At 38.9% G+C, this 15,304-nt stretch overlaps 1 protein-coding gene across 1 annotated transcript in view; it reads left to right on the top strand.

Moving 5' to 3' along the window:
• LOC133650442 (GDNF family receptor alpha-4-like) overlaps positions 1 to 13,616 on the top strand; it is a 59,349-nt gene extending 45,733 nt beyond the window's left edge. The window contains exons 7-8 of the mRNA XM_062047672.1: positions 3,721 to 3,854; positions 11,705 to 13,616. Coding sequence (XP_061903656.1) covers positions 3,721 to 3,854; positions 11,705 to 11,905 — 335 coding nt within the window. The 3' untranslated portion in view covers positions 11,906 to 13,616. The remainder of the gene's footprint in view (positions 1 to 3,720; positions 3,855 to 11,704) is intronic.
• The last annotated feature ends 1,688 nt before the right edge of the window (positions 13,617 to 15,304 follow it).

The following is a 15,304-nucleotide window of genomic DNA, read 5'->3' as shown; positions in this document are numbered from 1 at the left end:
AGCCGCATACTGAAATATCAAAAATATTCTAGGGTCATTTTCATATTTTTCATTTTCAAAACCTATAATATACAGGACTGTCTCAGAAAATTAGAATATTGTGATAAAGTCCTTTTATTTTCTGTAATGCAACTAAAAACATGAAAATGTCATACATTCTGGATTCATTACAGATCAACTGAAATATTGCAAGCCTTTTATTATTTTAATATTGCTGATTATGGCATACAGCTTAAGAAAACTAAAAAATCCCATCTCAAAAAATGTGAATATTTCCTCAGACCAAGTAAAAAATAAAGATTTATAACAGCAAAACAAAATCAAACATTTGAAAATGTCAATTAATGCACTCAGTACTTGGTTGGGAATCTTTTTGCACGGATTACTGCACCAATGCGGCGTGGCATGGAGGCAATCAGCCTGTGGCATTGCTGAGGATGCTTCAATAGCAGCCTTTAGCTCATTTGCATTATTGGGTCTAAGCTCTATGGAGATGATGATTTCATTTTCCAGCATGATCCAGCAGTGCCAAAACCACCAGTAACTGGTGTACTGACCATGGCATTACTGTCCTCGATTGGCCTGCCAACTCCCCTGACCTGAACCCCATAGAGAATTTGTGGGGTATTGTGAAGAAGAAGCTGAAAGACACCAGACCCAATAATGCAAATGAGCTAAAGGCCGCTATTGAAGCATCCTGGGCATCCATAACACCTCAGCAATTCCACAGGCTGATTGCCTCCATGCCACGCCGCATTGGTGCAGTAATCCGTGCAAAAGGATTCCCAACCAAGTACTGAGTGCATTAATTGACATTTCCAAATGTTTGATTTTGTTTTGCTGTTATAAATCTTTATTTTTTACTTGGTCTGAGGAAATATTCTAAATTTTTGAGATGGGATTTTTTAGTTTTCTTAAGCTCTATGCCATAATCAGCAATATTAAAATAATAAAAGGCTTGCAATATTTCAGTTGATGTGTAATGAATCCAGAATGTATGACATTTCCATGTTTTTAGTTGCATTACAGAAAATAAAGGACTTTATCATAATATTCAAATTTTCTGAGACAGTCCTGTATATAAACATTTTTTCTAACCTTTAGTGCTCCCCTCATGTTTGGTCCTTTAGGAACCCAGGAGGGTTAAATATTAATCATATATTATTTATAGTTTTTTTATTTAACGCTTAAATCTCTACATCAACTTCAGGTCTATCAGTCGATATACATTAAATTTGTATTTATTTATGTTTCATGCCCTTTTTGTCAGAGCTGCTTTTTATGCCAAAAACACAAAATATGCAATATTTTCCCCAAAAATGTTTCAAAGAGAAATATTTGATGTGAAGTAATTGGAGCCTTAAATAGTTCATAGTGTTAGTTTAAATTATTATAATTTTTTTTTGTTTTGTTCAATGACATTTAAAATGCCCAGTAAAATTCTTGGACATCCAAAAGGCCCCCACTAAAAAAGTGTTAAATATGTCTTATTTTTTTCTTTCAACGCCTAAGTCTCTAGATCAATGTCAGATCTACAGTATCTGTTGATTCTAAGTTTTAACAATTTTTTTATGTTTAAAAAAAAAAGTTTTATGCCACTTTTGTCAAAGAAAAGTATGTTTTTTTTTATATGGCAAACACAAATTATACAATAATTTTCCCAAAAATGTGAAGTCGTCGGAGCTTTGAATAGATCAAAAATTCACAACAATCATTTTGTTTCATTACTTTTTGAGCAATGACTGCTATAAATAATAAAACAGCCTGCATGTCAGCTTTGTGGTTTTAGAGGCAAGCAACATTGCAACTTTTTCTTGTTCCATTACACCAGTTTGCTCTTCTATTCCACTTTTTTAATGTTTTTTGTTTGTTGTTTTTAATAGCATTTGTGGAATATGCCGTGTGCCGTTAAAAAATTGGCTGTGGGTTACAAATGGCCCCCAGGGCACACTTTGCACACCCCTAGTGTAGAGCTTTACTTCAATATCATGCTCTGCTTCCGATTGTCACGGCATATGTTAGCATTCATGTTTGCCTCAATAAACCGCAGCTCCCCAGTGCTAGAAGGACTCATGCAGAGCTACCATCACCATGAGAAGGCACAGTTGTCTTGGTACTTACTTGTGTTGGCAGCAATGGCTGTATGTTTAGTCGTTTTCAGTAGATTACAGTATACAACATAGGTCCTTAATAGACCCCCAGATTATATAAACAATTGTTCATTTATGGAGGAGACCCATTAAGAATGACTGGAAAGTAAGGGATCTTGGGTTTAAATCCCATCAAATCATTATTATTATTATTTTTGGGTTTAAATCCTAATCCTAATCATATTATGTTTATGTTACTATTTTAATTATTTATTTAATACTATTGACACTACTAGAATCTCCTGAGAAAAAATGTTGTCCTGTGGACAAATGTTTTTAAGGACACCTGGTATACTCACAGACAATCTAAACACCAAGGGCTCCATTTACTAACATCTAAATACCTTGCGCTAAACAAAGTGTGCAATCTGTTGAATAGCATGTACTATTAGTGAGCGTGTTGCGTGATCTACCAAGACTGCGTGTGCAATTGAAAAATGGTGCAGACCGCCTTATTTAAATGAGGATTTTGCTTGTACTATATGAGGCATCACCACAGAGACACCTTTTTACAAGCAGTCCTGCAGTGCATCTACATTGACAATTGTCTCTTTTTTTTACTGCTGAATGTGCACGGGAGGGAGTCAGCACTTACTCCGTTGAAGATGTAAACAATGCATACAAGTTTTTACCATATAGAATATATGTTAGTAATATATATTCCATGTGAAGAAATGAAAATATTAAATGACACCAAAACACATCAATTACATGTATTTCAATCAGCCCCTTTAGCTTAAATAAATTATAAAAGGATATTGCTGAACAGACGATGTTTGTAATATTTTTTTTTTCTGATGGCTCAGAATAATCACACAAACACATAGGACGGAGGATTCTCTGTCCATCGTGTGTCTTTGAGGCAAGAGCACTCCTTTCTCAAAGCTGTTTGTGCAACTGTGTCAGTTTGCGCGTCCTGCTAAATAAAATGCAAAGTAGTGCTCCCAAAATGGTGATGTGTTGATAAATCACATTCCACAACCTGTATAATATATTTAAATCTTCTCCTCCCAGTATTGTGGATGTTTTGAAGATCAGCATATGTTTCGCAAAATAATAAAGACAAAGATGTAAAATACATTGCACGCCTTATTCTGCTCACTTAAGAGACACAATCCACTTTGCACACGTTTAGTCAATCAGTTTTGTGTGTGCTATCAAGTTTGCACATGTTTTAGTACATGCAAACCTTCTATAAATCAGGCCCTAACTGCTCTAAAATAGAAGTTTCATTTCTAAGGTGTTAAAAAAAGGTTGCTTAACTGCAAAGGGTGTACAGTACTTTCTTTTGAGAAATCGTAAGTGGTTTGGGGTATATTTTTATAAATTGCAGTATGAGGTGCAATATCGAACCAAACCACTAGTTGCTACTTTGCGTAGGTTGGCGCAGTCTTGATTGTTGCACTAAAAATAGTGCATTATAAAGTAAAGAAGGAGGAATAAAAGTTGAGACAAATCATAGTTTTACTGCAGTTGTCACAAATACAGCCCAGAGGACAGAAGTCATAATAATTTGGTGCTACTGAATAATGAACCATGATAAAGACGCCCTCTGCTGCCTCTGCCTCAGGTGCTGCCATCAGCTCCATGGGAATCTCCGTTCCGCCCCCCGCTGAGAGCAGCTCCGCTCCATCCCCCAAGCCCTCGCCGAGAGTCCACCAGGAAACGGGCCACGGCGTCAACACTCTTCCGGAATTCACCAGCGTGAGTAAGCCCGTGAAACACCGCCACAAGCTCAATGGAAGACAAAGTGACTAAAACGGCCTCAGCCGAGACTACAGCAGTGTTTTGGGCCCAGCATCCTCCCCTGTAACCTCAGATTAGGCGCTGCCCTTCAATCTCCTCCCACCCTTTGTGGCTGCGGATTAGTTGAAGGTGTATTTTTAATATTCATGTATGCACACCCCTCTGCTCTATATTTCTCTTCTGTTAATCCTCCCACAACACCCCATTGCTGCAAAACCCTGCCGCTGGTGGAATGCATTCCACATTCATACAAACTGTTTATTTAATGACGAGTTCCTTTATTATTTGACATTGCGGAATAAGTTTAGGCACGCTTGATATGTTAAGTGTTAGACCTGTGACTCTTTCCAGCCTCCCTGAAGGTAGTTTTTTTCATGGTCAGTGCAATGCAGTGACAGCCAGATGAGCTATCCATATGCAGACGCGCATGCATCAGTTCACTCAATTACCTTTAAAGATTAGCGGAGAAAATTGCACATCCCTAAATTTACTTTTTCAAGAAAGCTTCACCACATAGGTCGACAGCTGGGCGAGCGGCTCTCCATGGTGACAGCTGCTTCCTGTTCACATCACAGAGCAGCAAATGTGTTTACAGAGTACACCGTAAGTTCCATCCCCTACAGCTGCAAATAGAACCTTTTCAGTGGAGTCTGATTGGCCAATAGCCCTGATGAAAGGAGACAGCAAAACACTGTGCCTTTCCCGGGAAGATCTAATTATGTTCTTTAGTAGAAAGTAAGTTGTTTGACTGAATTACAATCTAATGCTGATATCATATCTGATGATCTGGTCACAGTTCTGCTGTCAGGAATTGAGCAAGAAGGAAAGTGGAACTAAATTAAATATGAACTTTTAGTCATATTTTGATATCCAAACACAAAAAAGGCAATAATGTTGGTTTTTAACTGAGGTGTAGTGATTACAATACAAAATTGCGGAAAAGTCACACATATTAGAAAAAAATATATTTATACAATATTTTATATATAGTATTGAAAATAAAATATAGAGTTTTTAAAAGGCCTAGTGAATCAGAATAATTAAAAAAGTTCAGTTTAATTCTTATAAATGTTATGATGGAAATAACGTACTTACCTAAACTTGAGCAAATTAAGTTATAAAAAGGCCGAACTCATCCATATCCAAGATTTGGCAGGTTTCTGTAGGTGTGCTAATTTCAGTCTAAAGAGCTTCTCAATTATTTGCTGTTGTGACCCCCATGTTGGACAGAAAATCACAGCAACCCCCCCCTCCCCCCTGAAACTAAATACTTTTAAGAACTTGATCATATATATTATCTGTACAATGCACAGTGTGAGTGACATTCTTTAATGATGATCACCTTATTATCAAAGTAGATGAATATAATGAGCAGAGATAACATCTGCAACATTTTCAACCACTTTCCATGTTAAGTTTATTAAGTCAATTTAGAAAAGACTGATCAATATGTATGATTCCCAATACACAGAAAAAAAGTACAAATGATTCACTAGGTTGTAAATTTCTTTTTCAAAAAGAGTTATGATTTTTTGTTTGTTTCGTGCAAAATATGCAAGAGTATTATTTATTTTGTAGTTTTTTAGAAGGGATGAACGGGCATATTTGCATTTAACATAAAGTGTATCCAGAAACTAATTTCCAAAAAAGCTTTGAACACTGACACATTTCAAACTGTCAACTATCAACTTGAGTATTTTTTCTGAAACACAATTAATCTTTCTTAGTTCTTTCAAACTTCTATCAGAACATGTATGTGTTTTATATGAACACATTTGAAACACTTTGTCAGATGCACAGAAAATCTAAAAAAGGGAGATGATTCTGCTTGTATTTAGTAGCTGCAGTGAGCCATTTTTGCACTGCACATCCTTTCAAAATCTGGTCTTTAAACTTCATTGTTCTACTCTTAACTCTTGCTCAATGTTAAGGTGGGATCTGTACTTAGTTTTTTATGGCAGTAGAACATCAGAAAAAAAGCACCTCACAGAGATAGGATGTTGCAGAGGGTAGTGAAATAGCATACAACACAGCGGTCTTTCCTCATTTCCTACTGTAGTTACTGTGAATCCAAAGACTGTATACTTTGCTGTACTTTCAGGTCTTTTTATTCTAGTTATCATCACTTGTTTTTCTTGCCACTGACGACGACTGCTTTTTTTTTTCTTCATCCTGTCACAAACTTCTCTACGTTAGCGCCGTACCTTTGTGTTCCTGTGTACTTGCTACTTTTACTGGGTAGAACAGGGAGCCTATTGATTAGATCAAAGGCTGTTGCCACCTAGCTGCCGCATTGTGTATCGTTCTAGCAGTAAATACTAGAGTGTAAACGCACAACTAAAATCTCCCCTGGATGTAACTTGTACAGAGCAGTATGTTGATCGGCTGACCAAAAAGCATCCCTTCTCTGCAGTAAGAAAACTAAACACAGTTTTTTGTAACAGACAATGGGCCCCATTCAGCAATTCCTAACTTTTCTTCTTATCTTTCTTCCTAAGTGATTTCCTAAGAGGAGTCCATTCAAATTCATGACGTGTTCTTAAACGGCCAAATTGTTCCCACCTGCTGTTCTTAAGTTGCTGAATGCCAAATGGTTAGCGTGTGCGTGTCTATCATAATTTGCATATAAACACGCCTTTATTTCCCCAATATGTATATGTAAACACCCTTAATTCTGTAATTTGCACAGGTAAACACCTTTAATTGCCCACACAAGGGCACAATTCCGGCGGAAAAGCCGAACATCAAACACACTGAGAAAACACAAACAGATTACAGAAGAGAAATTCGTATTATCCCGCGGGGGAAATACATAATGTCAAAATGTAAGTTTAAGAAAGGGGGGACTGCTGAGGTAGCCTAAAGTGTTCAAATAAATATTCGTCACTTCAGGCAAATAGGTCTACATGGTCGTGAAATATGCGCTCCCTCCCTAGGGCTCGATCTGCGGCATCTTGCAGTAGCAGCAAAAGCATTGCCATTGTGTGAGTTGAGTTGCAACAGGGTGTGAGAGGCCTGTTGGTCTTTTAAAGAGTCACCAATCACTAAATCAACGCCCCGGTAATTGATGATTTTGTGTGTGTGTGTGTGTGTGTGTGTGTGTGTGTGTGTGTGTGTGTGTGTGTGTGTGTGTGTGTGTTTGAAATGTATTTTGAAATGTCTATATATTGCTCATTTTGCTATATGCCTGTCTGTCTTATCTATATCCATCCATCCATCCATCCGTGATATTAATTTAACATTAGACAATAGAAGTAAGGGAACTTGTCACACTTAAGAACAAATAGGCCACCCTAAGAGTGCTCTGGAGCACTCATAGATTTTGTTCTTACCTACGAACAAATCCCAGCTATATGAATACAAAAATCTCGTAATCTTCGTAAGTGGGCCTAAGAACAAAATATGTTCTTAAGAACGGTTGCTGAATGGGGCCCATTGACTATTGCATAGACACATTGTAATGACACCTACACTGATCAGCCAACATCACATTAGCTAACGTATGAACGACTGAAGTCAGGTATCAACTTGTTGCTACGCCTCAGCACCACCATTTGACACCCGGGGACAGAAGAATTGTGTTTTCAGGTTGTTCACTCATCCATCCCGTCCTTGTGATTGCAGTCTCTCTTTATTGCCGATGGCCAATTTCTTCACATCTGATACAAATGTTTATATAGACTCAAGGAGAAGGTGATTTTTTTTTCTACTTTCAAGGTCACTGTAAGATCACAATTTCTTTTTTGCCTTAATATTTTTTTCTACCTTTGGGATTTCCTTGAATAGGTTGTTAATTTAGGAGGAATATAAGGATAGTGTTTTAGTGATGGAAGCGTCAGAGGTCAATGTCAGCAGGATGGTTTTGCATGCATCTTATCACTTTTCAATAAATAAGGTAGGTATCTATAAATATGAATGCATTTATTTCATCTGAAAAACGAAAAAATTGTAATGTTGTTGGTTTTTAGCAAGAACAAAATAACTTGTATCTCCATATTAAGGGATTTTGTATAGATTAAATGTATCCGGAAAAACTCAAAAATTGTATTTTGGTTAGTTTTCAGATTGAATTAACAAGCAGGGATCCCCAAACTATTAATGATATATTAGTATTAATAATTTCTTATATTAATATTATATTATTTATAACATTATATTATTTATATTATTATAATAGTATATTATATTATATTAATATTATTAATAATTGTAAGCTTACTGCTTAACCTTTGCCTGAAAAATGTAAAAAGTATTTTTTGATTTTAAAATAAAAAACTGACTTTCCATAGTGAACCCCCATTATCTACATCAGGGGTGTCCAAACATTTTGACTTGGGGGCTGCATTGGGCTAAAAAATGTGCTTGACTGCATGTAAAATAACAAAATTATATATATATATATATATATATATATATATATATGTATATATATATATATATATATATATATATATATATATATATATATATATATATATATATATATATATATATATACTGTATATATGTGTGTTTACATATTATATTAATGAAATAGATATATAAATAATAATTAATTTAATTGGATATTAAGAGGATGTGAAAGTTTGACTTCTACCTAGTTTACTTCCGTGACAACCTCTTTAAAATTTCATAATCAATCAGAAATATCTGTCAGCTAAAATACGCCAAACATGGATAAGTGTGGAGACTGGAGAGTGTTTAGCAAGTTTTCCATCATGCTTTGCAATGTTTGTAATTTAGATTTTGTCCACAAAGTTCAGTAAGCAGTTTGATATGTGTGCTGATATTTTGTGTTCGTTGGATTTTGGATTTAATTTTTTGCACCATGACTAGGGAAGGTTGATTGCATTGGGTCATATAAGTAAATGCTGCATGCAGTTCATTTCAGAGCATAATTTAAGATCATTAAACTGAACTACTTATGTTGTCCACATAGTTGGCGGAAAAAATGGTAGCATCAAAATTTGTCAGACTATTAAAATTAATGCAATCTCCCTGCGGGTAATATTCCTTATTAAACGCATGGTGTCCCGCAGGTCAAATTGAAAAGGTTGATGGGCTGCATAATTTGGACACCCCTAGCTTCTACATCTTTAAGCTACATTTAAACCAGTGTGGGTGGCGCTGGGAGAAAGGTGGAGAAAGTGTCTTGCCCAAGGACACAACGGCAGTGACGAGGCAGAAGCTGGGATTGACCCTGGAACTATCAAGTTGCTGGCATGGCCGTTTTACCATCTGAGCCACACCGCCCACACAGTATTTTAAAAAACTAAGATTTTGTCAAACAATAATAATGTCCAAAGTGTATATTACTTTGTTTATTTGGGTGGAGGGAAAAAACAAAAACATGTTTGTTAACTCACTAAATTAAGAGATACAGCAGAGTAGTGCTTCAATTTACAAGCTAAATTGGTTCTGTGATGAAGCTTTTAACTCAAAACACTTGTCCCATTGAACTATATTGAAATACATTTTTTTTCAGATAAGAAATATTGTATGAAAAACATTACAATAAAATGTACTACTAACAACCACAGTAGTTTAAAAAAGTAATGTAATAATAATGTACAGCATTTACCTTGGAGAGTGGACTTTTACGGTATCTCCTTGCGGCTGCTTCTACGTCAGTCAAACATGTTGCACATGGACAGAAATCAATCCAGGCATGCAGGTTTTAACATTTTTTTTTCTTCTTTAGGGCAACACAGCGCATCAGCGACTATTACAGCATGTGACAACATAGATTGCACATTGTGAACTGAATATTGCAGGACCCCTGTTCCGGGTTAAAAGGACCGCATAGGTGTCTCAGGTGCCTTTCTAAATTTTATCAAACCATTTTCAATCACTAGCCACTAATATATCTCGGTAATCTTTTTACACAAACAGTACATTTTATCAACAATTGCACAAAAATAAACACAGTTTAATGGTACAGTGGAGAAGGAGACGGCACTGAGACAGCTTAGCCTTAAGCGTGTTTATTAGTACAAGATATGACGCGTGAAACTAACAAAAATGTGTGGTGTGCGACTATGTGGGTCCGTGGGCAGGCGAGAGGTCGAGATCCGGGAAGGCAGCAAGAAGTCCAGGGGGAATCCAGGGAGACGAGACACACAGCACGAATCCGGGGTACAGAGAGAAGCTACGGGACAACGAAACAGCACAAAACACAATGAGCACAGAGGAGGGGAAACACGGAGAGCAAATAGGCACATGGAAGGAGAGCTAGAAATGTGTGGGCTTACTGTACAAATACAAGCAGCTACGTTCTGGCACTGGAACGCAGGACGCGCTGGTCTAAATAGTGTGCGGCGTCATCAGTGTCGGGTGCGTTGATTGCAGAGTGAACGCAGGAGAGGAACGCCCGTGGGCGTGTCCAGAGGTGCGCTCAGAGGAGGGCACTGAAGACTGAGCGGCGGCGGGTGCTTGAGCCGTGACACACGGCAGAGAGCATTAATATTTCCTATTAAATAACAAACCCCTTGTTGTCCATCAACACTATTACTATGGGTCTCACACACACCCTCAACAGCTTCTCCATATTTTCACGGATAAATCTCTGCCGTTTATATATTATATTAACATTCCTGCTCGAAGTTGTTTTGCCAATTTGGCCACTCTGTCTGTCTTTTCTTAACTCAAAAAATATCCTCTTCTTCTTCTCAGCACTGTCCTTCACACCCGCTTATCTCTCTCATGCTTGGAATAACAAAGTAATGTCCAGCTCCCGTTATAAGCTAATGCCAGTGAGCAAGACCGGATGTTTTGTTCGGATCTTACGAGGGTTCACTGTGACATTTACGATGCCAACTAATGGCGGGAATGCATGTAACTCACACTTTTGCTTGCAATTTAAAACATAACAATTAGCCGAGGGACAGCTCTTTTCTGAAAACACTCTTAAATTGATTAGTTTGTCGCGAGGCTCTTACGTCTCACACACACACACACACACACACACACACACACACACACACACACACACACACACACACACACACACACACACACACACACACACACACACACACACGGGACGGTATAGCTCGGTTGGTAGAGTGGCCGTGCCAGCAACTTGAGGGTTCCAGGTTCGATGCCCGCTTCTGCCATCCTAGTCACTGCCGTTGAGTCCTTGGGCAAGACACTTTACCCACCTGCTCCCAGTGCCACAAACACTGGTTTAAAAAATTTAACTTAGACATTGGGTTTCACAATGTAAAGCGCTTTGAGTCACTAGAGAAAAACGCTATATAAATATAATTCACTTCACAAAAATTCACTTCACACTTAAAGTTGAAGTTCAAGTCCCAACGAGAGTCACACACACACTAGGTGTGGTGAAATTATCCTCTGCATTTGACCCATGCCCATGTTCACCGCCTGGGAGGTGAGGGGAGCAGTGAGCAGCAGCGGTGGCCGCGCTCGGGAATTATTTTGGTGATTTAACCCCCAATTCCAACCCTTGATGCTGAGTGCCAAGCAGGGAGGCAATGGGTCCCATTTTTATAGTCTTTGGTATGACTCAGCCGGGGTTTGAACTCACGACCTTCCGGACACTCTAACCACAAGGCCACTGAGCAGGTGTCAGGGTCACCATCACTTTTCTTTGCTTTCCTCACGCTCATTCAGTCACCAGTCAGGACACATTCATGGTCGCAAAGACAGTCGGAAATTACGGAACTCTCTTCAAAAAGAGAGTCAAACATGGATGCTAAGGAGCAACCACAACTAACCCGACTATAAGTGGGGCATCTTTAATTGACATTTCTCTTGTAATTTGAACTTTTTTCCCCTGCTAACAGATAGAGACCACCGAGGACGTGGAGCAAGAGGAGATTAAGAGCGAAGAATTCAACATCATCCCACCGTATTCAGAGAAAGACTCCAACATTGAGTCGAGGGCCACAGAGAGGCAGCAAGGAGCCGCCGGCCGAGCGGCGCCCTTCTTCCCGCTATTGCTTCTGTCTACACTCATCCTGGACTTGGACTGTCGGAGCTACTAAAGCCTCCATCTTCTGCTCACGCTCTCCTCTCATTTCCACGTTCAAAAACCATGTCAAGCCTGTGAGGGAAGTTGTGACGAAGCAACAGCTTTCGTTTAAAAGACTCCTTAAGAGTTAAAAGATATCATTCGTGCGGCAGTATCAGTGTCTTTAGCTCCAGAGCAGATAGAGGAGTGCATGACTGAACTGAGAAGTGCTGCTGGGGCAAGTAGTCCATCCAGAGCCTGCTTCACACTCTAAAGTACATCCTCTCTTTTTAACAAGAAGCACATTGCCAAAGGCCACACTCACTGTACGTGATCTCCCTCCCCACGAAAAAAAAAAGCTTTGGTCCAATGCAACCAAGCCACAGTACGCCTTCTGAATCCTTTTTCATGACTCATCCCTTACTCACTCCACCCTCCGGCTTTCCCTCTCCCTCCATCATCCCATGCTGTACAAAGATGGTTTGCTGAATGAGTTCATCATTAATGGGAAGTCCACCTCACGCCACTCTACAACTCTGTTTGAAGAACAAAGGTAGAGGTCCACTCTGTCCTAAAACATACTTATTATTAAGCTCATTAGGATCCGTCCTGGTTGTTGCATTAAATCGATCGCGACTGGACTACTTAGGTTGTGTTAGAAGATGTTTTACCTCTTCACCAGTTCATGCTCAAATACTTCATAGGCCATCTCTCATCTGAGGGGATGCCGTAGGGATCCAGAGTATTTTTCCTCTTAACGGTTGTTAAGATAAACTCCACGGTGTCTTAGCGACTGTGGTTCTGCAGCACAACGGAGTGAAGCCACTCCCCTTGAGGGATAAATACTTTGGATCCATCACCATGCCCTCAGACCTGAGATAAGAGGTGAAATGTCCTCTAAAGTGAGGTATACACATAAAGACTCTTGAGCTTATTTTAGTCCCCATTTATCCCCTACCGACCAAAGACGGCAAAAGCTTGAAAATGGTATGTCTCATATAAGATTTTACACCAAAAAAGGATGTACCGTAAATTCCCGACTATAAGCCACTACTTTTTTTCCTAAACTTTGCACCCTGCGGTTTAAAAAACGGTGCGGTTTACTGATAGATTTTTCTTTGCCGACGACCATAATGCAAATAGTTTTCAAAGAAAAACATGCAACTACACTGAAAAGGTGTCCTATTGTTTGTGCTACGGCGCCATCTTTTGGACAAGTTCGCTCACTGCAGGTGCTTTAGTGCCCTTCTGTTTAGAGCTTTCAACCGGAAGTACAAGTGTCGTTCCGTCTTTTAGTTGTCCATAGCGTTTCTAATCGAAAGGATTCTTTGTTCATCACTCCAAGCATTGTTTGTAGGTTTCACATTACAACTAAAACAATTCATATTTACTAAACCATCCCATGTGTGACGTCTGTAGGAGTGTTTTCATGCATATTTGTACGTTCTATCGTAATGTAATGGAGCTAGCGTGGTTAGCATGAACTAATATGCTAACATGTTTACAAGTGTCTGTGTTAGTATTATTAACTTACAATGGCATTCTTTTTGTATTGTTTCAATTTCTTAAATTCACCAAAACGTCACCGTGGAGTTACGAGTCTGTTGTGCTGATTGGAGAGCTAGCCTCAGCAGCTAGTGGGTCCATGACGATGCTTTCTGTTTGGATTGATCAACCGTTTTACTGCTGTGTTACAGGCACAGTTTGGAAACAATTAAGGTATGTAAATAAACATTTACAAAATCTTTCTGTGTAAATAACTCATTTCACAATGTATATATCTGCAGTTTATAGTCCTGTGCGGAGGATATTGGAAAAAATATTTTTTTGCGCTCAAAAGCACGGAAAATACAGGTTTATTATTCATCCTACTATATTAAAATTTTGCCAACCTTCTCCCCAGTTTTCATTTGATCGGAACGGTTCGAGTATCGAAACGTCTGACTCGGTCAGGACACCCGTGCTACCATTTTTTTTCTTCCCAGATTACCAGGAATTCCAGCTTTTAAACACCACTGTTTTTGCCTTTTTCCCCCCACAATGGGGAAATTACATTGTTTCAGTGCAGGTTTTTACATACAGTAACAGAAGTAAAGAGTAATGAAAAACTAAAAAAATTGTAATAAATAGTACATATTGCTCATTAATATGTATAGATAGAGGATCAAAAAAACATTAAAAAAAAACTAACATCGGTATTTCACACCAAGAAAAAACACCACAGTAATTACATAAGTCTGTGGGTAGAAAGGACCTGTGATAGCGCTCCTTCTTGCACTGTAGATGTAACAGTATAATGCTGAAGGAGCTACTCAGGACCTCCACAGTGCCGTGCATGGGGTGAGAAGGATTGGACATTGTGGATGTCAACTTGGTCAGCTTTCTTCTGTCAGCCACCTCCTCAATGCTGTCTAGTAGGCAGCCTAGGACGGAGTCGGCTCTCAATCAGTTTATTAAGTCTGTTCCTGTCTCTGACCGTGCTTCCCCCCCACCCCAGACGGCACAGAACACCGCAGAAGCCACCACAGAGTCGATTCAATCGATTTCAACCATTCCACATCAGAGTGTTCCTCTTAGTCAGGACGCTTAAGCCACTCATTTTTTTTGTCAGAAAAATTCTCGGTGATCCTACTATTCCCGTTTTTGCGTAACACCTGCTCTCTAATACAAGTTGTTACATTTCTCGACCGATTCACAAAATTCGAACGCTCACCCACTCAGTTCGCTCAGGGCAACTATGATATGTTTCATATCCCACAAAAACCCGCTTTTCCTGACTTTTCCAAATTTCCATGAAATTCCCAATCACATAAATAGGGATTGTCAAAGTTTTGCAACTCCCACATTTCTCACTGGATTCGAACCATTCCACCATCCACACACGCCACTTTTCTTGGAAATTCAAGCCAATGTGTTTCTCGGTTCTGAAATTTCCCAGCTTTCCTGGAATTATCAGGAACTTTTCCCCCTTAAAAATGCACGGGCAGAATACAAACCTCTTCATATCCCTCATTTATCTTCCGTTTCCAACCGTTCCACCATCCACACACCTACCAAGAATATTCAAGTATTCAGTTCCACTCATGCATATCGTCGGATTTCACCTTTCCGCGGCTTGTCCTATATGAATATCCTGTGGTCTGAGGGATGTTAGAGTGAATTAGTCCCGATAAGTAGCACCAAAACGGGTCGGGCTGTCAAGTTCAATACTTACGACCAAAATTCTTAATGTCTGTGGGGAAAGTTGATAGCTCCCAAATCATCGCGCCGTGCCAAATTTATTAAGCTCGGTTGATATTTATAAAGTCTTCGTTTACCATCATTTGCTACTGTCACACATTATGTCCTATTCCATGTTTCCAGTTTTTGTATTCCGGTTGTTGCTGTGGTGGTTGCTACAGGTATGTTTCTTCTTCTACGATTTTGTTAGATC

The sequence above is a fragment of the Entelurus aequoreus genome, linkage group LG05, assembly GCF_033978785.1.
Source record: "Entelurus aequoreus isolate RoL-2023_Sb linkage group LG05, RoL_Eaeq_v1.1, whole genome shotgun sequence".
NCBI lineage: Eukaryota > Metazoa > Chordata > Actinopteri > Syngnathiformes > Syngnathidae > Entelurus > Entelurus aequoreus.
Note: the sequence above shows the minus strand (reverse complement) of the source record. Positions and strands in the feature narration are given on the sequence as shown.